Genomic DNA, 26,689 nt, shown 5'->3' on the forward strand with positions numbered 1-26,689 from the left:
GGCCGCCTCCGCGTCTCCGTGGGGGCCTTTCCGGCCGCCGGACCGTCCCCGCTCGGGCAAAGATGCAGCCGGGATCGGGTAGGGCCGCTTCTTTCTCCGCTCGGACTGCCCCAAGGCGCGTGGGGTGGGGGGCTCTGACCCTGCGGCCTCACCCCCCTCCCCGCCTTCCCGGGCGCAGCGGGTCCTGGCTGGCGGCTAGCCGGGCGGGGTGAGGAGGAATCCTGGGCAGCTGCGGGGGACCTTCGGAGTCGCCTCTGGGAATCCGACGGGCCAAGGACGCTGCTTGTCTGCGCTATCATATGGCGGGGGGCTTGGTTTGGCACCGGGACGGGGGGGGGGCAGTCGGTTTGTTTACTACCGGCTCGGTGAACGTGGCGTAAAGTCTCCAGTGGGGGGGGTTTGTTCTTGGCCTGTTCTCCGAACTACCCAAAACTTCGGCTGGCGGCTCTGCAGCAATGGTCCGAACCGGCCACCTCTGACCGGCGGCATGGTCTAATCACCCGGGGAGGAGAGAGGTAACTGGCCCTGGGGCAGAAGCGGAGGGGGGGGGGCTTCCTCTTGGGGGGGGGTCTCCAGGGTTCCAGGGGTGCCTTGCATTGGGGGGAGACCTCTCTCTCCTCTGGGCTACTGTGATCTGGGTGTGAGCCCCTTGATACAGCCCCCTCCCCTTAGTTCTAAGGCCAATGAGCCTCCAGCCATTTGTTCCACCTCCTGCCCTTTCGCACCCCAAATACCAGCCCCGCTGAGGCTCTTGCCGCCCCCCTGCTCGGCCTTCGGTGCCCCTTGAAAGCCCACTCGGGCTCCCCTTGAAAGACCAGGCGTCTCCTTCCGCTGCCTTCCATCTTGTGGCCTCTCGGAGTCGCCTTTGATTGGGTGCCATTCCCAGAACTGGCTCCTTATGGCTTCTCTTATTCAATCTCTGTGCCAGGCACCCCCCTTGCCTGTCTCTACACAGTTAAGGCACTTAAGGCAGGCGGGATGGCTCTGCAGTGGCTGGACATGCTGGAGTTGGAGCAGCCCCCTCCCCCCCTTGTGGAAGAAGACCAGGCAAGCTTTGCGGGGGAGGGGGCCCGAGTGCGGGCATGGTCCAGGGCTCTAGCCGCCTGGAGCTGCCCCGAACCTGGCGGCATCTCTGGGCAGGGATAGAAACGTCCAGAGAGGAAGCGGGAAGCTGCCCTGATCTGGTCCAGCAAGTGCTGCCTGCTCACCTTCCCAGCCCCCTCCCAGATCCCATCCAGACACGGGGTCCGTGCCAGCTGCTCCGTGCGGCTTCACAGGCGGCTTCGGGAGCGGATCTGGCACGGGGGACGGGAGGGGGGCAATGCTCTCCAGCCTCTCCACCAATTGCCCTGCCAGGGAGAGCCAGTGGAGAACGTGGTCTCCTTAGCTGGAAGCAGGGAGGGGTAGGCAGTCCACCCCCCACCCCCGTCTTTTCTCAGAGGAAGTGGAGCTGGGAAGAGAAAATCCATCCGTTTCAAATCTAGGCTACTTAGAAATCGTTTGCTTGATTTTGTTTGGTTTTGCAAAGCAATCATATTTGGGGAAATTCTGAAATTCCTGCTACATTCTTCTGCTAATTCTGTCAAATTCTTCTTCTTATTTTTAACCCTTTCTAACCTCAGGTTCATACATCTTTTAATTTCATACATCTTTAATTTTCAGAAATAGGGTTCTTTTTAAAAAAACCAACGTTTGGAGTATATATTAAAACAGAAATGTTGGGGAAACACCGTTCCTATCCCAACGACATTCCCCAGTTGGGGATGCGGGTTATTCCATCGCAGCGTTTCTCAGCCTTGGCAAAGTCGAAGATGTTATGGACTTCAATTCCCATGCTGACTGGGGATTCTGGGAGTTGAAGCCCACACGCCTTCAAGTGGCCAGGGTCCAGAGACAGACCCGTTAGGGAGTGAAGATGGCAGGGAGGCTGGGGGCTGGAGGCCGTTTTGCGGAGGGAGGGAGGAAAGGAGGGACGGGCTGCCTCACCATCCCTGGGATTTTTCTCCTCCTGTTTTTCAAGGCTTCTGGGCTCAACCGGCCCCACTGGAGGCCTCCTCCACCCCTCCTCACAGCTCCGTGGCCGTCACTCTTGAAGAGCCAGATCTTTGGGCCAAGTTTCACCATGCAGGGACGGAGATGATTATTACCAAAACTGGGCGGTGAGCAAAGCCTTTTAAAATCTTGTGTTCTTCGGGGAGAGAGTCGAGCGCGGCAGCTCCAGCTTCTCCGCTCAGCTTTTCCCGCAAACCCTTCGTTATCTGAACGTGGCTGGCCAACATTCCCGGAAATTTCTTTGCCTGGCATTTGCCATCCCCCCAGCCCTGACTCCCGAGTGATTCTTTATTCTTCTGTAGGCATGCGCAGCTGTTCATGTAGGTATCTTGGCTGACCAACCTCCCCAAACTTGGCACTGTGTAAAAAACGAGAGGAAATTTCTATCCCATAAAAAAAAAGATTCTAAATGTGAAACGTATTTAATATCAGTCATACACGTTTTTACCCTGTGAAAGTTTCTCCCGAGCGCATCAAGTGGACAATTCAGAAAAGACTCACCTGCCTGCCTTCTTTTCCTCCTCCTGGAGTTAGGATTCACGCCATCTCTCCTGAGGTGCCACAAGTGAACTCTCAGGGATCCAACCTGGTGTCACCACAATGCTCACTGGGGCTTCTTGGCACCCTCTGAGACCATGGGAAGCGGGCCTTGAGAGGGTCCTGCTGGCAACCTTATTTAGGAATAAATGCCAAGCCTCCCCCCCCATTAGGATGTCCGAGCAAATAGGAGCCTCTGCAGGCGGCCAAAGCTGCCCGGGCTACCCCTGGTCTAGTCAGCCAAGAGCCATCGTGGCTTTTTCTGGGACGGGGAAGGATGGCATAGGAAAAAAAAAAAACCTGGAAACCCATAAAAGACAACGAATGCCGTCAAAGGCAGGACAGCAGCCGCTGCTCCAATCCTCCCCGAGGGACCATTTTAGGATCTTTGAAGCAATCCTTTCCTTTTCCACAGACGAATGTTTCCACAATTCAAGATCAAAGTCACTGGCTTTGTACCTACGCCAAGTACCTCATGCTGGTAGATTTCGTGCCAACGGACAACTTCAGGTACAAGGTAAACTAGCTGTGAGTCCCACCAGGTGAGACGCTGAGCATGAAGTAGCTCTGGGCGTTGAATCTGCCTTCGCAGTTGGCCGCCGGCTGGAACTGGAGACTGGCTGAAAGGCAGGCCGGGATGGGGGCAGGGGGAGGGGGAAGCTTATATACAGAAATGATACCTCTCAAGGCAGGTTAGCAAAAATGAGCGCAGGAGAGGAAAGGGCAGAATAAAACTGAAGCCAGCCGTGAAAAGAATGGAGAGTGAACAGGTGGCGTGTTCGCCATCTTCCCATTCGCTGTGAGGCGGGAACCAAGCTATAGAAAGCCTCCTCAGGCTGGTTGTGAAGGCCTGCTGTGCCCCCGTCCCTCCCCCGTCCCCCAAAAAACACCCCTCAGCTGTGAGTCACAACGCATTTCCTCCTCTTGTGGAGCAAAATCCTCCCAAAACAGGCTCTGCCTCGGTCCCTGAGCCCACATTTCTCCTCCTTCTTGTCCAGCTTTCACTTCATCTTCTCCTCGGTCCTTCAGCCGACCGAAATTAGGGATGTTCTGGCAGGACCGATTACTTCCTGGATGTTAGAAGGTTGGGAGCAGCGTAGAAAATCCATTGACTGCCCTTGGAAGACCCTCCACTCCAAAAGCCCACCCAGCAGATTAGTCAAGACACAAGACGGGGCCCTAGGTTGGTGACCAATGCTGGCACTTCAGCCTTCTGGACATGCCTGGGACCCTATAAAACAGTCTCTCTAGAGTTTAATCCTGCAGATTATAGTCTGGAAAATCTGAGTGTTCCTGCATTCAGCCAAAAAAAAAAGAAAAAAGGAAAAAAACCATGGACGTAATATGCTGGTGTACACGGTTCTTACAGGAGCGCTTATTTTCACATATATTTATCCACTTTATATAGGCATCCATCTCACCAAATGAGATTCAGCAAATGAGCTGGCAGCTTTTGAAAACGACTCCTGGCCTCGTGGCTGTATTGCCAGGGCTGTGGCTCCTTTGCAGCAAGGAGGGCTATTTTGCCTTGGGGTCCCAGGAGAGCTGGGTACAATCCTGGTCTCTCTTGCACCCGGAGCCCCCTTGCAAGGCATTAGTAGCTGGTGGCTCTTTTCTGCTGACTGGGCCCTTCCCTCTTATTTATGATATCCCATGTCTCTCAAGGCAGGGCCAGCCGAGCAGGGGATGATGGGGAGTAGCCGGTTTGAAGGAGGAGGCGACTCCTGGGGGGTGGGGGAAGAGGGACAGGCCACGGGGAGGCAGGCCACGTGATGACGTGTTGTTCCTTCTCCCACTCCCCAGTGGAACAAGGACCAGTGGGAGATTGCAGGGAAAGCCGAGCCACGGCCCCCATGCCGGACGTACATCCACCCGGACTCTCCTGCCCTGGGCAGCCACTGGATGAAGGAGCCGCTCTCCTTCCAGAAGCTCAAGCTGACGAACAACACCTTGGACCAGCAGGGCCACGTACGTCTCCTTCGGGGGCCCGGCTGCTGGCATCCTATGCCAGGGCTTCTGCTTGCTTAATTATGTTGAATTATGTCCATTTTAAGTTTAATATCTTTTTTCCTGTGGCATTTTCTGTAATTCTTTTTCCAGTTTTTTTGTGATCATCTTCTAAAGCTTTGATAGTTTGCCTCTTCCTAATGTTCTTTTTCTTTGTATAGTCTATTATTACTCCTCTCGCATATGCCTTCGTTGTAGCCCAAACATTCTGTATTGAAGTATCTTCTTTTTTATTTTCACTAAAGAAGAAGGCCAATTCTTTCTCCATCCATTGTGTGAAGTCTTTTTCCTTTAAAATAGTATTATTTAATGTCCATCTAGATCTTCTTTTTTGTCCTTTCCATTTAATTGTCATTGGATTATGATCTGCCCATGTACTTGTTTCAATATTTATTTCTTGAATATTAGATATTCATTCTGTTGAGGTCCATATCATATCTATTCTGGACCATGATAAATGTCTATTTGAGTAAAAAGTATATTGTTGAATTTTAGCATTTCTTTCTCTCCATATATCTTTTAAGTTTAATTCATCTATCATTTTGAAAAAGGATTTAGGGAGAGTCTTTCTATTTTGTCTTGTTGCTGTTGCTGTATAGTCCAGTTTATTGTCTACAATTCCATTGAAATCTCCCATCATAACTCTATTAATATAGTCCAGTCCCATTATTTTCATATGTAATTTTTTATAAAATTCTTCTTGGCACCCCAGATGGGACTCGAACCCACAATCCCTGACTTAGGATGCCTTCTTTTCTGTCATGGGCTAAGTCTTCCTTTTCTGTGGTTACTTCTAAGGTCGTCTAACGGGTGGTTACTGGCTACACCAAGATTTTCCAAGCATCACTGGAGCTCGTAATAAATATATAACAGAATAAAGACTTGGAAGGGGCCCTGGAGGTCTTCCAGTCCAGCCCCCCTGCTCAGGCACGAGACCCTATTCCAATTCAGTCCAGGCTCTTCTTAAAAACCTCCAGGGATAGAACACCAACAACGCCTGAAGGCAACTTCTCTTCCACTGGTTATGCCAGATGTACCTGAGATCAGGTCTGCGGAAGTCTGTTCCTCTCCACTTTTGTTTTTTAGTCACAACCATTTGAAGGTTTTTACTTCTTGTTTCCATGGTGAACAATCAGCTCAGCCAAAGGAAAATATGTCAGGGATTGCCCTCAACTCCTGGGACAAACTCCTGCTTCCTCCCTCCATTTTCTCACTCCATAGAAACTGGCTACCTTAAATTCCTCCTGCAAGCTTTCGCTGACTCATTAGGTAGCAGCACTTCATTTATTTTTATTTATTTATTTGATTTGTCAGTTGTTTACAAGATAATAAATATAAGTGTATACATAGTTATGAATACATGAAATGGGTACGTATAAGAAAAATAAAAGAAAAATAAAAGAAACAAGAGGACAGGGACGGTAGGCGCCTTGGTGCGCTTATGCACACCCCCTACCGACCTCTTAGGAAAGGGGTGAGGTCAATAGTAGACAGTCTAAGGTTGAAGTTTTGGGGGTTTGGGGAAGAAACTACAGAGTCGGGTAGAGGATTCCAGACACTGATAGGTCCTCCCACTCTCTGGATATATTAGCTTTCCCTTCCTTTGACATTAGGCCTCTTGAGTGCACAGCTTCTTTGGCGATTCCTCTCTTTCTCCTTCTGATGCTTCCAGTATTTCTGCCACCCTTCCACCTTCTTCCTCCACCCCCCACCCTCTTCTGAGGCGTCATCTCTGCCTGTCTTGAGTGTCATCCCCAGCCTGTTCCCTTATCCCTCTTCCTCTCAGCCAGATGGAAAGTCAACCCAGACGCATCCTTGAAGGGCTTGAACCACCTTTGCGCTGTCCTGAGGGAGGAATGCGGAAAAGAACTTGGTGGATCTCGGGAGGTCGTGACGTCCTTTCCCTGCATTGCTGCTTTCTTTGCCCAGCGCACGGACTCTTTGGCCCCCAGCCTCACCTCGGAATCCTTGCCACTCAGCAAGGGTGGGGGGGGTGTCTCTTGGGTCCCAGAGAAAGTGCCCCCGTCCCACACCAAGGTCTCAGGCAGAGGTCTTCCTGAATCCCCTTCCTTGGGTTGAGCGTCGGGGGGTCTTCCCAAGAGGGCAGAGGCCTTTGGTTACAAGGTCGGTTGGGGATCCGCATTTGTGATTCTAGCAAGTGGCAGTTGGGCCTTGGTGGACACTGGTGAGAAGACTCTGGCCTCCGAAGAAGTCAAGTTGGGCAGGCCTGCCAGGAGACCCTTTCTGAGTCATCTCTCCTCTCCCAGGTCATCCTTCACTCCATGCATCGCTATAAGCCGCGTTTCCACGTCATGCCGGCCGACGGCCTCTTCAGCACCCGCTGCGGCGTCTTCCACTCCTTCAGCTTCCCAGAGACGGTCTTCACCTCCGTGACCGCCTATCAGAATGAAAAGGTGGGGCAACGTCGGTGTCTACAGGAGGCTGCCCAGGACAACCAGTCCGGGCCTTGGGAGGGACAGAAGGCCAGGCCCCCCAGGACAGAAGGCCTTGCTTTGCAGCTTGTAGCCAAGGATTGTAGCCACTGGGAGCAGAGCAGTGGCCGGCGGGGATGGGCTGCCACGCAAAGAACAGGAAGCCTTTTGCAGGCACCTGGTTTTTGTAACATTTACCGGCCAATCACAAGACAGGATGATTACGTAGGTGCAAAATACAGCATCTGGTGCAGGTGCTGAGCGCCTCTCTTTCTCCCAAGATCACAAAGCTGAAAATCTACAACAATCCGTTTGCTAAAGGCTTCCGAGAACACGAGAAGAATGTCCGTCACTGGTAAGTCGACATGCTCTTCGGCAGCCATCCTAGTCAGTCGACTGCAGTGGTGCTTTGCCCAGAAACGCTGGACGTGGGGCCCTGCTTAACAGAGGCAGCACTGGTGGGCCTTCCTCTTAGGACGAGCGGCTGCTGTGGGGGGCCTGACCAAGTGTGTCTAGGCCGGCCCCCATCTTCCTCTTGAGGTGCTCCAAAGGTCGCCAACCTTTTGGACCTCAGGGACCACCAAACTCATACTTTTAAATCCCGGGGACCACTAATATGAATTTTGATTGACAGTGGCTTGCTGACGTTGGTGGGAGGGAGAGAGAGAGAGAGAGAGAGATCTCGTCTAACCTCTCTCCCTCCCTCCCTCCTTCCCTCCTCTCTGTCTCTTTCTCTCTCTCTCTCTCTCTCTCTCTCTCTCTCTCTCTCTCTCTCACACACACACACACACACACACACACACACACACAGAGGCAGGGGTGGGATTCAAATTTCTTAACCAGTTCTGTGGGCGTGGTCTAATTTTGGGGTGTGGTTTGGTGGTCATGTGACTGGCTGGACATGGCTTGTATGTAAATATTATAAATATTTATATAAATATTGATTTTTTTATTAAAAAAGAGCAACTTTTACCCAAAATCAGGCAAAGCAGGCAGGCAGATTGAGTTGCTCACAGAATCACAGATTCATTCAGAGATCTGTGAGATCGGCTACCTGAACCTGTCACATAAAATTTGCTTGCAAACAAACCCATACAATTTGTTAGCAAGTAAACTCACAAAATTAACTCACAAGACACCATGTATGTAAATATTGAATTTTTTATTTAAAAAAGAGCAACTTTTACCCCAAATCAGGCAAAGCAGGCAGGCAGATTGAGTTGCTCACAGAATCATTCAGAGATCTATCTATCTGCCATCAGCTACCCGAGTCTGTCACATAAAATTTACTTGCAGTGAGTCTACACTGAATAAAAGCTTCGGTCCTAAGGAAGATCTAATGATTAGTTAGAAAGCAAGAAATCCAATAGTTTCTTGCTTTCTAGCTAATCTAAATCTCCCGGCACAGCAGAACAGCTGTTGGTCAGAGGGGGAAAAAAAAGGAAAAATAGCAACTTAGCAGGCAAGTTTGCCAGGTAAGGAGTGAGTGAGCGGGGAGGGTTCCTGCGGGCCATGTGGGTGGCGCAGCCTCGTGTTTCTGCAGAACCTGGATTAATTGCTTTGGGGGGGGTGCTCTGGGGCTGAGATTTCTCTGCAGCCCACCAAAATTTTCTCGCACCCCACCAGTTGGCAACCGCTGCTCCAGGGAGTCTGCCAACTGCTCCTCTTCCTCTCTTCCCAGGGAAAGGACAGGTCGGGGAAGAAATCCAGCCAAAGTAGCCAAGATGGCAGCACCACAGCTTCCTGCAGGGGAAGGTAATTTGGGTGCACAGGGAAGGCAAAGCGGGATCAATCCAGGAACTTAAAACATGAATGCTGAAGCTATATCCAGTTTGGAAAACACACTTACAAATTATTTCTCATTCGTTAGAAATAGCTGTTCAAATATTTAAGTAGCCCCCCGTTCTGACCCAGCTCCCCAAACACGACAAAACCCTCTGATGTGAACTCAAAAGATTCCTTTATTAGGAAGACCAACAGCCCCGGCAAAAAAGTTTCTCTTGCAGGCTAAAAAGTCCGGCCGGCCAGAAGACGGATAGTTGTTTGCCACATCTATTCATTTCCACCAGATTAATATTATCCCCAGAGCTAGGGTGGGGCTTCACTAGCTGCATTGGCTCTGCCATCCCAAGGACCAGCCCATAGATTTCCACTGCTCTCCTCTCCTCTCCTTTCTGTGCCTCCATGCATCAGGCACTGGACACGGCTGTTCCTCCTCTTCTTCATCAGCCACCTCCAGGCCTGGGCGCTGTTGACGCTCCATCTGAGGGCTGGAGGAGCTCTGGCCTAGGCTCTGCCTTTCTCTCTCTCTCTCTCTCTCTCTCCCCTCTCCTCTCTCTCTCTCCTCCCTCTCTCTCCTCTCTCTCTCTCTCTCCCTTTCCCCTTTCTCTCTCTCTCTCTCTCTCTCTCCCTCTCTCTCTTTCCTCCTCTCTCTCTCTCTCTCTCTCTCTGCCAGTTCCACTTCCCCCTTGGAGCTCTCAGGTTGCCCTGATGCTGACCCTGACTCCCACACCTCCTCCTCCTCCTCTGATTCAGCTGCTGGAGGAGCTGGAGGCCAACAGGCCACAAGACACTCCCCCCTTTAAGAAGTTTGTTGCTTATTCCCTTACAAAGTGGGCCAGAATTGGGCTTACCTCTGACGGGAAAACGGGTCAGGGGTGGCATTTCCATGCCAGGGAGAAGCTGGGCAGCCAGGAGTGGCCTTGGAGCCAAAAAAGCTCAGCTCTGCCAGGAAGCCAAAAAAATTTTTTTTTGGTGGGGGGCAGGGTGGTTGCTAACCCTAACCTGCCTTTTGGCTGCAGCAGTCCAGCGGGAGCTTTCAGGAATGCCCAAGAGAGGGGGTATCCGAAAGCCCCCCAAGTCCCCCCTGCAGGCCCTTTCTGGGCGCTCCTCACTCTTTCTGTGCCTTGGCAGGTGTTGCCGTGGGGAGCCTCGCAAAGGGGAAAGCCGAGGGATGCCCGACTGCCCGTGGGCCCCCTTGGCTTTCTGGTCCCAGCACCCCCCCGCCGAAGATCCCTGCCCGGGGGGTGTCAGAAGAGCAGCAAGAAGGGCTGTCCGCCACCACCTCCTTTTCCCCACAAGCCCACAGGTAACAGTTGTCCTGCCTGGAATCGCCTCCAAGGTAACCACGGGGGGTGGGGGTTGGGTGCTGGCGTTGTGGTTGCGGCTCTGGCGTGGGGAGGGGGGCCCCTGCTGGTTGGGGACGAACCCCTCTCACAGCCCCCCAAGGTGCCGTTTCTCTGTGGCAACGTGACTCGGGGGCTCGGATGGGAAAGGTTGACCCTCTGCTCCCCCAGGCAGAGGCCGGCCAAGCAGAGACCCAAAGGGCCTCTTCCCTGGGCCAGTGAAGCAAAAACAAAAACCAAAACAGAGGAAAAACAACCCAAGTAATCGGGGGGAAAAGGTTCGTTTACATAGAAGAAGATAAGCAGGTAATTACTCATAGATCTCAGGAACTGACATTATGTCATGTTTCTCTAATTTCAGTCAATGCCTAAGTTTTATACCATGTATTGAATCTAGACCGCTGGGAATACTGTGTTCCAGGCTGCCTTTCCATAAGTGCAAAGCTACCGTATTTCAGGGCTGAGACATTTCCTGAAGGGAAATGTCTAGAATGCATATATAAATAGGGTCTAGAACGGAAATATTCTTCTGTGAGTGCATAATCACCTGTTTGCTCCTATCCAATCCTGTGTGTATTCATGTGTATCCATGATGTACAATTAAAATTTTTGGAATATTATTTTTTTAAAAATTAACATCTTCCTTCAAAAACCTGCTTTATTTATAGCCAATAAGGAATTTGACACCCCCATAACATATGGACTCGCATTCCTTCCAAGTCTTCAAAGTGATTTTAACTCCAGTGTAAAAACAAGACAGAACCTTTTTTCTTTCTCTTTTTTAAATGTTATTTGTTTTATTAATATATATATATAAAAATTCCATTTCAGTCAAACTGTGTGTTGTCTGGGTACAATTGTTTTTAGGTGATCACAATCAAGATGCTTACAATGGCATTTATCACAGTAACATTAACACTGTAGTAACAATAATATTTTGTTTGTCCATTTTAACAAATTTCCATTTTGACATTTATTCTTTTTATGTCCCTTTCTTTCTAACTTCTGTTTTTATTGTCTAGCCATCGATAAAACGAGTCTCATATAAAAAAGCATTTAGTTTCTTCTTTGGCCTTAATAGTAAGCGTTACTCTATCCATTTCTGCACTTTCTAGTATTTTCTTAATCGCATTCTCATCTGTCAGGATCTCATCACACTTCCATTGTTGAGCATATACGATTAGCTGCAGTTAATACATGTAAAATCAAGTATATAGTCCCTTTATTATGTTTTTCTGGTAGAATAACCAGTAAGAATATTTCTGGTTTCATGTCTATATGCTACTTTATCATTTTTTCCAACCAAGTACGTATTTTCATCCAATATTTTTTAGCTTGAAGACACAGACTTTTTCAATCATTCTCCAAGGCATCCAATAGTTTCTGGAGATAATTTTTTGCCAAACTATTTGGGTTTTAAGTTGTAACAGGCATTTGATTAAATAAATAAGCACAAATCTAATAACCTTGAAATCTGAAATTACTAATATAGGATACTCCAATTCTCGACTTGAAATTTGTCATGGGTTGTGCACATTTATTTTGTGAGGTTGGGTTTTTGTTTAGTAATTGTTGGCTTATTTTCAATGAAGATTTTTTTTCAAAGAAAAGTAACAGCCCTGATGTTTTTTTGAGCTGGAAGGGCATCCGAGCCTGTACGGATAACAAGTGTTTTAACTATATTTATGGATATTCAACCTTTCTAATTAAATTATGTTACTTTTGTAAAATGTCAGAATTGCTAATTGAAAGTGCATGGACATGTTTTTTTTTTTTAAAACCCACCCTATTTGAAAATGGAGAAGTGATTAAACTGCTCTTAAATGTTTAAATTACTTTAAAACAAAAGTCTCCATTTCTCATTTCAAAATGTCAAATTTAAATTTTCTATCCAATAAGGCCCCACTCCTGCCATCATTGGTACCTGCAAGGAAATAACGTCCCAGCTAGGACCACAGTGGTACATGTTTAATATTATTTCACTTTCATGATGTCTGAGATTATCAAATAAGCCCAAATGATTTTAATTGAAAACCAGGACACTCCACTGATGTCATTACATCCTCTAGCAAGCGCCCCCCCACCTCCAAAGCCATGATAGGCTAACTGTAATCCGAACCCCGTGCTCCTTTCTGAGCTTCTGTCTCTAGCCGGGGAGTGCCGGAGGAGCAGGATGAAGTTTGCAGTAGGCTAGGCAGGGCTTGGAAGGAGAGGAGCGGAAGAGGGACCCACTTGGATTCTTCCCTTCCAGAGACAGATGGTACCTTGTGATTCTGAGAACTTGGTAGGGCACGATCTCTTTTGATTCTAGATCTACCTCAATCTTGTGAGAAAGCAGACTAAGCTCCGAACTCCGAGGCCAAGGATTCCATCCTCAGATCAATGAAGCTCTTCCTCTTTTCAAACCAAAAAAAGACGTCTTCATGGCTTTTGACTTTGTTCCCATTTTTGTTCTATTTTTTTTTTCCATGTTCCTGTTTTCCAATTCATGTTTCTGTATCAGAAAAAAAATGCTGAACTGCGAGAAGTCATTGAGCTTCTCTCTTTCTCTTTCTCTTGCGGGGATCCAGCCATTTAGTGATTCTTGTCACTGCGGTTGGAGGGTCTCTAAAAGGAGGCTGGTGGGGCAATTAGCTCCCCAATGGCTTCCCCCGTCCCCAGGGGAATTTTATGGCACGTCCTGTATAGGCCTCCAACCTATACAGGCCTCCAACCGTGGCAACTTTGAAGACTTGTGGACTTCAACTCCCAGAATTCCTCAGCCAGCGAAGTTCAGCAAAGCAAAGCTGGCTGGGGAATTCTGGGAGTTGAAGTCCACAAGTGTTAAAGTTGCCAAGGTTGGAGGCCCCTGCTGTATAGCGTGAGTGGGTAAAGAAGCCTCCCTCTCCCCGGGACAATTCTTGAGCAGAAATAAGGCTTTGGAGATTCCGCCCTGTATCCCACCGTGCTTCTGGTGAGCGAAGGGGATGGAAGGATGTCCTACGGTAGCCATAGCTTCTTTGACTTCTTGAACGCTTATGTTAACAGTGATTGGGACTGGCATCTTTGTCGTTTGTTTCGTCGTCTTTGCCAAATGCCGTTTGCCATTTTTTCCATGTGGTATTTTCCAGTGTTTCTTGCCTTCTCGTTATATATCCAATATATTTTAAGCTTTAGTTACCGAATACTCCAGTGTCATCGTTTCTGCCTTCACTGAACGCTCACCCTTTACTTCACTTAGTCCTGTATGATCTGCTTTTCTTGTGGGCCGAGGTATTCCCAATACTTCCTTCCAGCGCTACAACTCGAGGCTCCCCATTTTCCTTTGTCCGGCCTTTTCCCCAGGTGCTGGGATAGGACAAAACTGGCACTGAGGATTGTATGGAAGTGGTGGGCCTGGTTATCTTGGATTTTTTTTTTTGTCTGGTTTTGCTTTTATTCTTCTTTGGAGTCAATCAGAGTCGTCTTACCAGGTAGATGGCCATATCAGTCCTATCTATATATTTCTGTGACCTAATTTCATATGCATCAACAACAAGTCACCAGATTCATGCTTTCTCATATGCCGTTCAGCCCTTTCACTCATAATTATACCCACCTCTTCACTTCCCCACATATATCATCAGATCTACTCCATAAGACTAAACAGTCTGTTATATTATTTTTGCTTTATGCTCTTTGTAAGTGCCAAGTGACAATCTTCCTTCCTTGGTGGCCATTTTTTTTTGACCTCATGGCTTCAGTTGATGGTGGCTTTTGTCGAATGTCTGTCGGAAGCAGAGGAGGGTGAATTGAGCTCCCGCCCTCTCCTCCACCTATCCCACATGCTGCGTCCTTGCTAATGGAAGGACACAGCAGATTGTTTGTTAAGGGAAGACCTGGTTTCCGTTAAAGTGCACTCAGTTACGTTCAGCTTGCTTTTTTAACCTGATCAGATGGATGATCTCAGGGAGACCATCAGATTAGACAGCTTTCAGAGAAAAAGACACGGAAATTGAGCTGTTCCTAGAATGCCCCAGCCTCCTCCTTTGCTGGATCTGTTGGAGAACATTGGAGGGGGGGATCGGTGGAGTGGGGGGGCTGATATGCACAGCCAGGGTCCAAGGATTTGTGCTTTTGAGCCAAGGATAAACAGGACTCCTTTTAAACAGTCACTTCCATCTTCACTTTGGGAAGCTTCCTTTGACCTCCCTTTCACTCCTGGTTCTTCTTGACTTTGGGGAGGCAGATATTGGTCATTCTACCCCAGGAAAGGGCTGTCCTTGTTTCCTATTGATCTGTCTTGTAAGGCTGGCAGTTGTGGAACATTGGACCTAAACAACATGTAATGCACATGTAACAACATGTAATGCTGGTAAAGACTTCAACCAGCCCCCTCAGGAGAGCATGACTCTCGGAATAAGTAGTTTTCGAAAGGTACAGGTCCTAAGAGAAAGTGATTGCAGAGAAATCAGGCGGATTCTGAAGTTCCCACACAAAGTGTTAAGCTATTCTTCCCCGTTCAAAATCTCACCCGCTGCACCCACCCACCTGTAGCCAATACAGTGCCACAAAGGTTTTTGGGGGAACTCTTGAGGCGTTCACTTGATAGCGGTTCATCCCCAGGACGCAGCGCCTTTGGTGTCAGGCTAGAACCGGCTGGGAGGAAGTCCATCTTGTCTACGAGATAGTCCCCCCCTCCCGAAACCCCCACGCGGTTCCAGCAAAGTCGGAATGGCAGCGCTCCAGACGGGATCTGACGCTGCTTGTTTTGCGTTGGGGCCAGATAGGTTGGTATGTTTAACCGCGAATTTTATCTAGGCTTGGAACACTCAATAATGACTATTCTGAGTATGAAATGTTGTGTTCAGAATAGTTCAATGTTTCTTCTGTCTAATGTATTTTTATAAAATCTATTTGGACAAACAAAAATTGTCCCAGGAAGGTGTCTTCTTCTCAGTTGCCCTGAGAGCAAAGAATCTACACCATTAACCCACTTTCCCTTCCTGTCCAAAGTTTTGATCCAGAATTTCAGAAATTCAGTGTTGTCATTAAACTATTAGGGTCTCCAGGTTTTCAATAATTAGGTTTCTTGCCAAGCCGTCTTTATGTGCACGGACAGCTAATATTAAAGCAAGAAATTAAAAGGACACATATCTGTTGCGGAACTGAAGGAAGCCAAGAAACTTCAGTGGAACAACCGAAGGGATGAATTTAATTTTGGCCAAAACTCAGCTGCAGCAGCTATCGGTCATTTCTTTCCGTTGTCACCTGCCCTGACAACCAATTGGCGGCTTCTTCAAAGGAACGCAACTCTTTCTCTCCATCCCTCAGGTTTCCTGCAGCTGGTGAGGCGTCTCTGCCAGCCCCTTCCAAGGACTCGAGCACCTTCAGTGAATTCTGGGCCAGGCCCCATCGGCTGGACTTCCCCACGGCGCCTGAGCGAGACCCTAAACACCACCAAAGTCTGGCTGCCACTCCGCTCCTTCCATTCTGGCAGGATGCCGGGGTGACTGGACATGTCGAAGAGCCCGCTGGCAAACCCAAACCCCAGGGGTTCTCGCCTTCCGCTCCAGATCAAAGCCTCAGCCAGTGGGTGGTCCCGCCACCCGGTGACTGCAGGGCCAGAAGTTATGCTGCCTTCTCTGCCGGGAGCTCAGGATCGGCTGCCGGGGGCCGGTCAGACTGGAGCCCATGTGCTCTGTTCCCTTATGCATGTTGGTGAGAGGGCCCCTTTCCTGAGGGGTGCTGAATATGGGCAGGAGGCACCCCAAAGATGCGTTCTGCAAAGGTGACGAGGCCCACGAAGCTCAACAGGTGTCACCGGAGGACTATTGGACAGTTGAACAGTGGAGCACCAACCCCGCCTCCCCTTACACGAGACTCCCATGTTTTGGGGGTGCCTTGCTACTCGCTTCAGGGCTGGAGGCAAAGTCCTGTTGGGAATTGGGTGCCATTGGGGTCTCTCTCTGCTCTGCTCTTGGCCTCTGGAAAGCTTCAAGTCTTTTACCTGGCCACCTTTTTGGAACACGAGGTCCGAGGTCCCGACAAAGGGCTGCTCTCCTTCAAGCACACCACTTACTGCCCGCAGGAAGCAACAAGGCCTCTCGGAATGCCCTACGCACTCACCGCATTCTGCATGGGGTAACTGGTTTGTCAATTTATGAAGCGGCTGCTCCATCGTTCTGGTCTGACAAACCTTGCTGTGTAACCGAGTGTAACAAAACAGCTCCTCTGTTCTGTTTGTTTGTTTGTTTGTTCTGTTTCTCCTCTGTTTGTTCTGCCTGCTCTTTAAGGCACCAAACCCCCACAACTCAGAGCTGGATGACAAGCTTGTCGAAGAAAGAAACGGGACAAGACCTCTGCAAACATGATGCATGTTTTATTGAAAGTAACACAAACAGGGGCACTGAATTCCTTTGCTCGATGTGGGACCAGTAGTGAATTATAATTATCAAGAAAACAAAAAGGCACTAACTTTAAACACAGTTCACATGTTCTAAAAATATACTTAATACTGTTAATTTGTAGCATAAAAAAAAAAAAAAACCCTTGACAAACTCTCAAACAGCGAGGCATAGTCCACAGATCCCAGGAGCCGGTCCCTGGTGAGCGTGAGCCTCCGTCCACTCTGTTCGGCCTGGAGAAGGGGATGGGCAGCCTGCAGGGGTGTGTGAGAAAGACCTGGGCAGAGCAAGAGCCTCGGGAGGGCATCTCCCCGATTTCTTGGGCTGGAAAGAGATGGAAGATTGCAAGCTGGACAGGGTCACCAGACCAGACGGGAAACCTGGTGAAAGAAGCCAATCCTATCCCTCGTGATGGGAGCGGGCGCCCGGAGGAGCAGAGAGTAGGGAAAGGGGCTCAGGGTATCCACACCTAGAATCTCTTAGGATTGACGGCAGTTGGAAGGGACCTTGGAGGTCCTTCTAGTCCACCCACCCTAATATCATCTATTAAGGTCGAAGGTAATAGCTTTAGTTTGGCAAGATTCCGCCATTAGAAGTAGACTAAGGAAGGATTTAATCTGATTTCATCTTTAGGTTTGGACCTAATAGCTTTCTTGTACAGTTACGTTAACCGAATCTCGCAAGTCTGAAAGTACAACTATCCCACCGTCTCCTTTAGAGACTGATAAATTAGGGAGCGAGGGGGGCTTCTGACCCTTTTGCTCCACCCACTATGCAGCTGTGGGCTATCCTGTATCTCACGCTCACCCGGAGGCCTTTCCCACAGGCGGCCTATTTCGGCCAGGCACGCCCCCCAGCTCTTCCTGGAGGGGCTGTCAGAGAGTCCCCCTCCCAACTGCCCAGAATTCAAATGATGCTTCACTGACTTTAAAAGATGCGTGAATTTCAGGCTACTTTTTCCCCAACTCGCATTCACTGGAGACACCAGAAAACGTTATATGACTGGTGGGGCAGCCAAACTGGAGTTCAGACAGTCTCATTCTACAATATTTCACCTCCAATCCCCTCCCCTCGGCAAAGTAAAATAAAAACACGTATGAAATAATCAGAACAAATGCTTTTCGCTCCTTAATTAGACAACCTGCAAGACCTTCCCTGATCTGAGGTGAGGGACAGCTCTTAAGAGGCCTTCCCTGCTAACCTGAGGCATCAATTGTTGCAAGGAAGAAACAGAAGGCCTTCCGCGGCCGATGGACCCCGCTTGCACCCTTCTCCTGCTCAATGAGCGAACTCATTTCTGAGTCACCTTCGAGGCTTTCAATACCTACATGACAAAGCACAGACCGAAAAAAATAATAATCCTCAAAATAATGCAGAGCGTAGCTGGATTCCACAGGAGGCTCTCTGAATGCAATAGTCGTAAGCAAACGGCAAGGACCTCCACAATCAAAAGCACTTCCGACTTCTCTAGGTAGGAAAGACCAAAACAGAGGGGAAAAAAGCAGTAAAGTAGCCAACATCTGGATGCCTTTAAAATGTACCATCAAATTAATTTAGTCTGCTGCACCTGAACTGCCTTGACCAGCTCTGATCAAAGCCATTCCGAGTCCACTCTCCGACTGCCCGCTTCCCTTCCTGGGGCCTTTGACATGGTTGGCGTGGTTGTCTATGACACTTCATTCTCCATTGACCAAGAAAGCAACCAAGAGTGGAGCTAACCAAAGGAAAGGGAAAAAGCCTTGGCTGCTCTAGAGTAGCCCGGCAGAATCACAACTCGCCGAATTCCAGGCGTCCTTGCTCCCTCTGCAGCCCAGCGAGGCAAAACACAGCTCAGCTACTGCCCTTGTCTGGATTGTTCATAGGATTAGGCCAGCTGTGCGGCAGAACTATGGTATGGCAGACGGACATTTAGTGCAGCATAAATATCCCTAACACAAAGCTCAGTAGTACGACAGTCATTCAATCGTGCCCAGGCACTTAATAGAATGGCCACATTGTAGTCCATTACAAAGCACCCGGGCAGCCCTCTCCCCAGAATGTCAGCCCCCTGCCCAGCGCTGCTGGTGATCCGGAAGGTTTCTCTCTAGACCAAACGGCTCCAACTGTCCCTTTCAGCACCTGTCGTCCTCGGGTTAAGGCACTTGAGGTTCAACGGCGCAAGAGATCAGCACCAGGGAACTTTCAAAACCGTCCCTCAGGGAGTCAAGGGCTTCACATGCTATAACCAACATTCAAGTTTCTTCGTTATCATATTTCACTGGGTTTAAACTTAGCACAGAGAACTGATTTCACCATGACTTTGTACTCCTGCGCCTCCACGCAGAAAACAAAGGCCCAAGAGTATCTTTTGAGTTGTTGCTGTTGCGTTCTTGGTAACTGATTATCAATGCTTCGTTTTTGCTTTTTTTAAAAAAAAACACCAAGATTTTAAAGGGGTAAATGTAGTTTCATCAAAGCTCGTATAAGGTTCTTCTAAAAGGTTGTATTTAGTGCCTGGAGTATCATTTCAAATCTAAATAAATCTGAATCAAGCAGAGGTTTAGGCAGGTATATGGCAAATGAATCAATTATACATGGTTATAAAGATGACAATGTGGAAATGTGGTTTTCAAGAGTTTGCTACAATTTATTCTAAATCAATGGCAAACTCAAAAAAAAAAAAACACCCTCTCTTTGTAACACAGAAGCATCAATAATTCTCTAAAGACGTAATTGTTTAACATGATTATGTCCTCTCATCTTCCATGCCTCATGAAAATGCATTTTTATTATTGTTTGGAGTTAGACAAAATTATCTAGAATTCTCTTTCTGAGCAAAGTATTCAGCAAAGAAACCGGATGTCTCAAACCCTCCCCCTCTGCCTAGACAGCACCACAATCAGCCCACGGTCCAAAAACCTTCTAGGAGAAACTGCAAATGCCGGACTACCAGGTGCGTTCTCAAAAGAGACATGGCTGGGCTGGTGAAATCACTGCAAGATGGAAACATGAGCAACTGGCAATCCTTAGGATGCGCCATCAACAACCACCGCACTTCAAATGATGCTCAAAATAGCCAGGAGAAGGAAGCAGCAATGCAGAGATGGACCAGCAGATCATTCATTTTCATCGGGATTCTGAGGGTCAATTATTTTGACGTGCGTGAAAGGGAAGAGCCCTTTTCTTCCATGGACTTCTCCTTCCCACTGACCATTGATATTCATCCGTGTGACCTTCACAATGTCACCAACCTGCAAAAAAGAAAAATAAATAAAACTGCATTACACGCGCGGGATAAAGTGGCAAAGGATCAAGTCATTTCTTCCTACAAGAACTGCATCTCAAGAATATTCTCCCATTCCTTCAAGGGATCTGCACACTCCCACCCCCAAAAGACAAGGCACCTCAAATCAGGACCTCAGCCAGTCTTCAGTGGTCATTGGTGGCTGCCTTTGGGAAGCAGAGCGGCCTGTTGTCCTGGGGCCCTAGGCTTGAAGCAGGCTGACTTCCAGGCAGAAGGTCAGTGGCCTCAGCAGCTTTCTCCACAAACTTTCTCTTCTGAAATTGCCCAAACTGGCCGGCAGCCAATTCCATGTTCTGATTATGTGCAAACTGCTTCCAGGGACCCTAAACCTCTCTGGGTTTCAATGGACGATCTCAAATTCTAACATCACAGACGGGGAAGAAAATATTTTCGTTTTTGGGGTGTTGTTTATAAGGTTGCCATTCTTACCAAGCTTCCGCTCTTCTCTAGTCAACTCAGGGGCCTGGTAGCACCTTTTGGGATGCTCCTTCCTTTTCTCCTCCTGACTTTTGGCTGCCATAGACTAACCTGGCTCTACCCCAACAATGCCTCCCCCCGGTCGGTCTCTGTAGGCCTCCATTAATGTACAAGTAACATTTGGATTTTTGTAAGATAGTGTAAACAATGAAAACTTTAAATATATAAAATGTTTTAATATAAATACATACGCAGAGTAAAAAAAAAAATGAAAAGGCCAGGAAAATTGTTATTTGGGAAACTTAAAAGATGTAACTCATGTTCTTCCATGTGCCTTTACTATTAAAAAGAGAGCAGAAAGAAAGAACAGAAACGTGCTGCATTAATAATTGCTATAATCTCGGTATTCTCCTTCCCGCTCTGCGTACGGCTGGCCTTTGACTTTCTATCGTTTGCTTCCCAAGCATTCAAAAGCACCGGAAAGGTGGCTCACAGCTGGTCCTTGCGCTGCAACGGCCGCAGCATCCCCGGTCACAGGACCAAAATTCAGGCGCTTGGCCACCGGCAGGTGCTTATAATGACTGTAGCATCCCAGGTTTGTGTGATTGGCATTTGTGACTTTCCCGGTTGGCTTCCAATAAACCGAGTCAATGAAGACAGATCCGCTTAAGGAAACGACCGCAGCGATTTCCATAACAATCGAACAAGCAAAAAGGGGTCATAAAATTGGGGTGCCACTTCCTTGACTGCCTAGCTTGGCAACAGAAATTCTGGGCCCAATTCTGGTTATAAGTCAAGGACCATCAGTAATTCTTTTCATTCATAAAACCTTGATGTCTTCATCATGTCCAAACACTAACAACAATCCAGTGGTTTTGGCCCTGACGGGGTAAGGAGAACCCCAGGAGTTAATGCTCTGGTTGGGCTTCCACAGCGAGATCTCAAATATACACCAAGGAGTATTTTTGCTCAACTCGATTGTAGGACATTTAATTTCATGTTATTTAATACAATTCTCCACTAGTTTAGCCGGACAGGACATTCAAGCTTGCTCTTTCTTAAAGAGAAGCCACATTTGGTTACCTCCAACTATCTGCAAATGTGGAAACGTGAGCAGCAGTAATGCCATCAGGATTATGCAGATTAATCAGTTAGAATGAAACAAGATTGGAAAGCAAGTACATCGGTCTTATTTTTTGATTATGTGAAAAATTTACAAGCCAATTCCTTAGAACGGAGTTAGTTCAAAGTATATTTTATTATACTACGAGGCAGCTAGTTTAATGCTATTCCCCTAAAGAATTTCCCTTTTTAAAAAAAAATCTGAACTGTCCCACAACCTGAATATCTCCTTCCTGAGCAAAAGAATGAACATTGTTCTAAAACAGGCTTTCCATATGCGTCCGGTGGGCATTAAGTGCAGGTAACAAGGATCTCCTTCCTCAATAAAACATCAGTGAGAGTTTTTATTTATAATTGATTTCTAAGCCCCTTCCTGGGCCCTCCACTGGTTAATGAATTAACAGCGATCAAGGTGTCTGTGCTAGCAAGGAAAAACGCAAGTATAGAACAGCCAGTGACAGAGGAGTTAGGAGGGTCACCTCAGCTCTGCCTGTTGAAAGAGCCAGATCTGGAGGATCTCCATCCACCTGTCAGGTCTCCACCCCAACTTTCACTCAGCAGACACAACCCGTCTGGTCCATTCAAGCTAAGATCAAAGAGAAGCTAACCAGAGAGACTCTCTCGATGGATGACGGTGACGGATGGATGGGCTCACTCCTTGGTAGCAGCTCTCCTTCCTCCAAGCCAACAAAACATAGTCTGCCTCCCTTTCCATGAATCAATTCAAGTGATATATATGCAAAAAATAACAACTTGAAAATGGGTTCACTTTCGGAAAAGCAAAGTCCTCCAGGGACCCTCAGAAAAGGTTGCTTCTGAGTCAGTCCGGGGACTCCCTGGGCACGGCCCTGGCCTTTTCTTGGCAAGGTTTTGGAAGTGGTTTGCCACTGACAAGGTCTGCCCAAAGTCTCTCGGCTGGCTTTGTGTGTAGAAAGTGGGACTTGTGCCTTGACCACTATACCAAAATGCCCTTCCGCTAAAAGATTTGCATTTACGTAAAGTATTTAGAGGGGCTTTTCTTCTTCTTTCACCAATATTCACTTGCCCTTCCATTAAGTTTACGTGAGAAAACTACCACCACATAAAAGGGGGGGGGGGAAATCCACAGACCATGTTTGGCATAGTCAAAAGAAATGTAAGTTGGGCAGAAGAGGTCATCTCAGACTGACAATCTGATAATGCTTGCCCCTCATGTTGAGTAAAAATCTGCAAGCATGCAGGAGGAGAGGATAGATCTATTTTATCAGTCTTTGAATTGAATTCTTAAAATTGATTTTTGCTGTAATTAGATAAAATTCTAATGTAGCGTGAGGCAAAAATGCAGTATAGCAAAAGTGTTACAATATGGCAGAAAATGGAACCTTTTTTTTGATGCTAAAAGGTTGAAAGTTGAGAGATTTTCTTTAATCACAGAAAATGGGAGAAATCTTCTTTGAAATTGATACAATCAAGCAACCCATTTGGAAATGCATCTCCATTTATGCCAGCAAACAGAGCAAAACAGAAAACTAGACAGAAGATTTCCAAAGGCTGGATAGATACAAAGGTTTTTTTTTTTTTTCCAAAGCATCTTGTGAAAGTAAGCTGCCTAAATAATATATTTACTAACCTGTTTCCGGGATGGGGAACAGAAGTCTAGAATGGAAAAAGGGCAGATCCTCCCATCATTCTCTTGATGGTGCGCTTTGATTTTTTTAGGATTCAGCTTGGTTAGTGTGGATTCAAGTTAAATCTCCAATATGAAGAGTGCGCCTGAGTGTCTGCAACCCTGCGCGAAGGTTATTACGTAACAGCCCTGTCTCGTTTAGCAACCGCCTTGGACAGCAACCAATGTGACAGTAATGAGCAGTGATAAAAACTCCTTTTGGCTCCCTCTTGGTGGGAGATTTTGACGGCAGTCCGTGGAGGTTTCGGCTGCGGGAGAGTACCGTGGGGTTCGGCCTCCACGCAGCGGCTCTTCCGGATGTGGGAGGAACTGTGCCCAAGCCAAGGGGCTGCTCGCGGCCACCTCTTCCAGTGACGCCCAAGGCTGGCAGGGGGGCGCCTCCAGGATGCCTCTGTTGGCTGGGGCACAGAGGCAAACCCGCCTTTCGGAGGGGGCAGGAAGAAGGGGCAGAGCACTTTATAGGCCGGGGGCACCTTGTTAACGGATGGCCCGCTTTTTAGGCCGGGCTGAGGGTGGGGGGCTTACAGTGCCACCCTGCCTCTCTCTGCCAAGCCAGCTCAGGTAGGAGGAATATGCTGGGGGAGACCAAGGGGCCAGCCCCCTCCCTTGCCTGCCTGAAATGCTGCCTGCAGGTGCTCGGGGGGGCAGGAACCAGGCTGAATGGACAAAGGCTCTTCAGTCCTTTGTCTGCACCCCAGGATTTGGGGGTAGGGGGAGTCCCAGCCCTCATTAAGGCATTGCTGTCAATAAGGAAAGAGATTTATTCAAGGAACTGAAGGCAGAATTCGTAGGCTTCCTTCTGTTTTCTCCCAAGAGTTCGCCAAGCCTTATAAATATCAGAAATCCATCCAAGTAGGCAACCCTGTGAGGCCGAACCGAATCAGCCTACCATCCCTCGCAGTTCACTCGAATCTCACAGGAAAAAAATAGGGAACTGGCCTTTAATAAGCCTGATGATGCTCCAATTAGCAGCCTCAAAGCTATTTGGACACTCAGCAACAGTTAAGGTGCAAGCAAACCAGGCCCGGCCTCCATGGACAATAGCACCCCTCCCCCACCAATAAATAAATAAAAATAAAATAAAAACCTGACATCACCTAAGCAAAGGAATGCAAACTATCCTTGAAGCTGAGTGCTGTTCTGGGCAGGAAGCAGGAAGTGGTTGGCCACCGCTGTCATCCGAGATTTTTCGTCAATCTCCCGCTCAGCAGTTTACGGCCTTAAGGTTTCTTTGTGGGGGAGGGGCTCCCATCTCATTAAATTAGCACCAAGACAGGCCACGCTTAGCTTCTCACGACAAACCAAACAGCCGAAATCGCTCCCCGCAAGCCACCGACAGGGACTAAATTCCTCCCCAGACAAACCCAAGATTGGAGTGAACGCACGAGGGGGAGAGAGCTGAAGGGCCCCGTCCTCAGGCATCGCTTCGTGGGGCAGGAGCGCACACCCCCCCCAAGGAGGCCTGGCTTGTGCTCCCCCCCTTTCTCTTCCTCCATTGACTGCGTTGCAACTTCCTTTCATACACAGCCCTTCGCCTATTAAATGCCAGCTCATCAGTCCTTTCTGATCTCTCAGGCTTCCAGGTGCTACCCAGACCCAGGAAGGGGAGCCTGGTGGGATCAGGCCCTGTCCTAGCCCAGCACTCCACCTCCCCGCAATTGGCAAAGGTGCATCTTTGGGGAGGTGCTCAGCCTGACTTGGGGGTGAAAGAAAAACCCCTTCCCTGCTGCTTCCCGGCAGCCAGATATCAGGAGCAGCACCGAAGGAGGAGGAGCACGAAAGGAGCAGTGGGCAGCCTGGGCAGAACTCAAGCGCCACCTGGAGAGGCCAGGAAAGGCTCCCCTGCACCGCAGCTGGCGCATCGTGAAGATGCGGAGTTCCAACTGTTGGCGATGTGACGACTTAGAAGCAGACGGGAGCCTCCCTTGAAAAGATATAGCTGGGTGCTAGAAGAGCGATTCAAGTATGAGTAGCACCATCTACCTTGTCAATTAGAAAGGAGGAACACCACGTTTTGACCTTTCAATTTTTTAAAACTGAATTTAAATACCAACGCACCCATAACCCAGGCACCCTCTCCTGCAGGTTCCAAAATATCGTTTGGGAAATAACGTTTTCATTATCCAACTCCTTCCTCCGTAAAACGCTTCTAAGTTCAATTGCCCACATTCTAAGGTAGTTGAATATGGGGACACAGTAAATTGTTTGGAGGGTTTCAACATGCCGTAGGGCAGAGGATTAAGTCCCACCGCAAGGGACTTGGGTGACAGTTGGGGTGCCTTTTCCTGAGCATTAGAGAAGAAATGGGAACAGGGAGCCTCTTGGGATCTCAATTACCTGCCTATCTGAAATGTAGTCCTTGAAACTTGGGCAGATATATATATATCTTAAATATATATATATATTAAATAAATGTTTTTTCCTGCTGAATGTTGGCAATACAATCTCAAGATACTGGGATTGTACTGCATACTGCTTGCAATTCTTTACTCCCTCATTAAAAGTATCTAAGGAAACTCTGAAGAAATCTTTAAATCTCTTGAAACGTTAAGAGTGTAAAAGGCTGGCTAAGGTGCAGACAGTAACGGCCAAATTCTAGCTATATCGATCAACTGAAAGCAACATGGTTTTAATAATACTTTGGATAAGGAAGAAGAAAAGGAAACAAAAGCGAAAGTACCTTGACATTTTTGAAGTGGACCACAAAGAAAAGCATTTTCTATAATTGCCCAATCAGGAAGAAATGTTTAAAGCTCTTTTGGCAGGATTCAAAATATTGGCAATGAGAAATTAAAGAGGCTGCGGCAACAGTAACCAAGTGTAAGAAAAAGGGAGAAAAACCTTATGAGAAAAACAACTGGGTAACGTGGCCAAAGAGTTACAGAAAGAGGATAAGCGCCTGGGGCCTTTACTGTATTTTTCAAGAAGAAATGGAAAAGATTAAGAAATGCAACTGTGAAAGAAAGCTTAGGCTATAAGCCTATTTTAGAGTGAGCCCTGCCACCGTGGGAGATCACTTCAGACCTAAGTTGCTCAAAACAAAATTGTTAAAGATATAATGAGAAAATAAGGCTGAACAGTACATACAATAATTGGATATTTAGTCTGAGAAAATTAACCAATAAATAAATGTGGAGAATGAGTGTGTTCTGCAGCTGTAGAATGGGGAAAGAGGAAGACCTAGAAACAGAACTGTAAGACGCCTTCAAAATTTCTAAGCGAAATACTTTTTTTTGTTCTGAATACATGACTTTAATGCCTTCACTGAACCTCATTTGTGATTCACCTAATCTGGAGAAATGTTAAATCTGTCCCATCCTGAGTCAATCTGGGCCTAGGACCTTGCATCCCAGGTTCAGCAGAAGGAAGGAACATGGAATACTTATGCAAGGCTACTTTGCTTAAATATTTAGAACGTGAACAGTCGTCCTTTCATAACATTCAAGGATTTTTTAATGTTCTGCAGTAGAGAAGCAGATTCACTAATGGCTGAAAGGCCCTCTGCAGATTGCAAAACCTAAATACAGTAGAATAGGTTCCGACCAAAAAATTCACATTTTTTTTACATCTGGTCATGAACACATCCTTGGGTGGCAATCAAACATGATCCTTGACCCAGAAATTCATGAAGACAAAACATTAGAAGACGAAGAAATTGCCAAAGTTAATGGAATGAATTATGG

General features: G+C 47.7%; 2 protein-coding genes across 2 annotated transcripts in view; one reads left to right on the forward strand and one right to left on the reverse strand.

The window, feature by feature from the left end:
• LOC113447079 (T-box-containing protein TBX6L-like) lies at window positions 1–18,923 on the forward strand. The gene is given in 10 exon segments (XM_087913523.1): window positions 1–78; window positions 2,021–2,159; window positions 3,005–3,045; window positions 3,048–3,106; window positions 4,393–4,557; window positions 6,864–7,010; window positions 7,310–7,383; window positions 8,710–8,783; window positions 9,942–10,116; window positions 15,446–18,923. Coding segments are annotated over 10 exon segments (1,281 nt in total). The 5' UTR covers window positions 1–62; the 3' UTR covers window positions 15,837–18,923.
• The window catches only part of CRKL (CRK like proto-oncogene, adaptor protein), a 13,472-nt gene continuing 3,255 nt past the window's right edge, over window positions 16,473–26,689 (reverse strand). Inside the window, exon 3 of the mRNA XM_026717018.2 lies at window positions 16,473–19,748. Coding sequence (XP_026572803.1) covers window positions 19,614–19,748 — 135 coding nt within the window. The 3' untranslated portion in view covers window positions 16,473–19,613. The remainder of the gene's footprint in view (window positions 19,749–26,689) is intronic.

Source organism: Pseudonaja textilis, chromosome 15 (genome assembly GCF_049901715.1).
Source record: "Pseudonaja textilis isolate UNSWEBS1 chromosome 15, rPseTex1.2, whole genome shotgun sequence".
Lineage (NCBI taxonomy): Eukaryota > Metazoa > Chordata > Lepidosauria > Squamata > Elapidae > Pseudonaja > Pseudonaja textilis.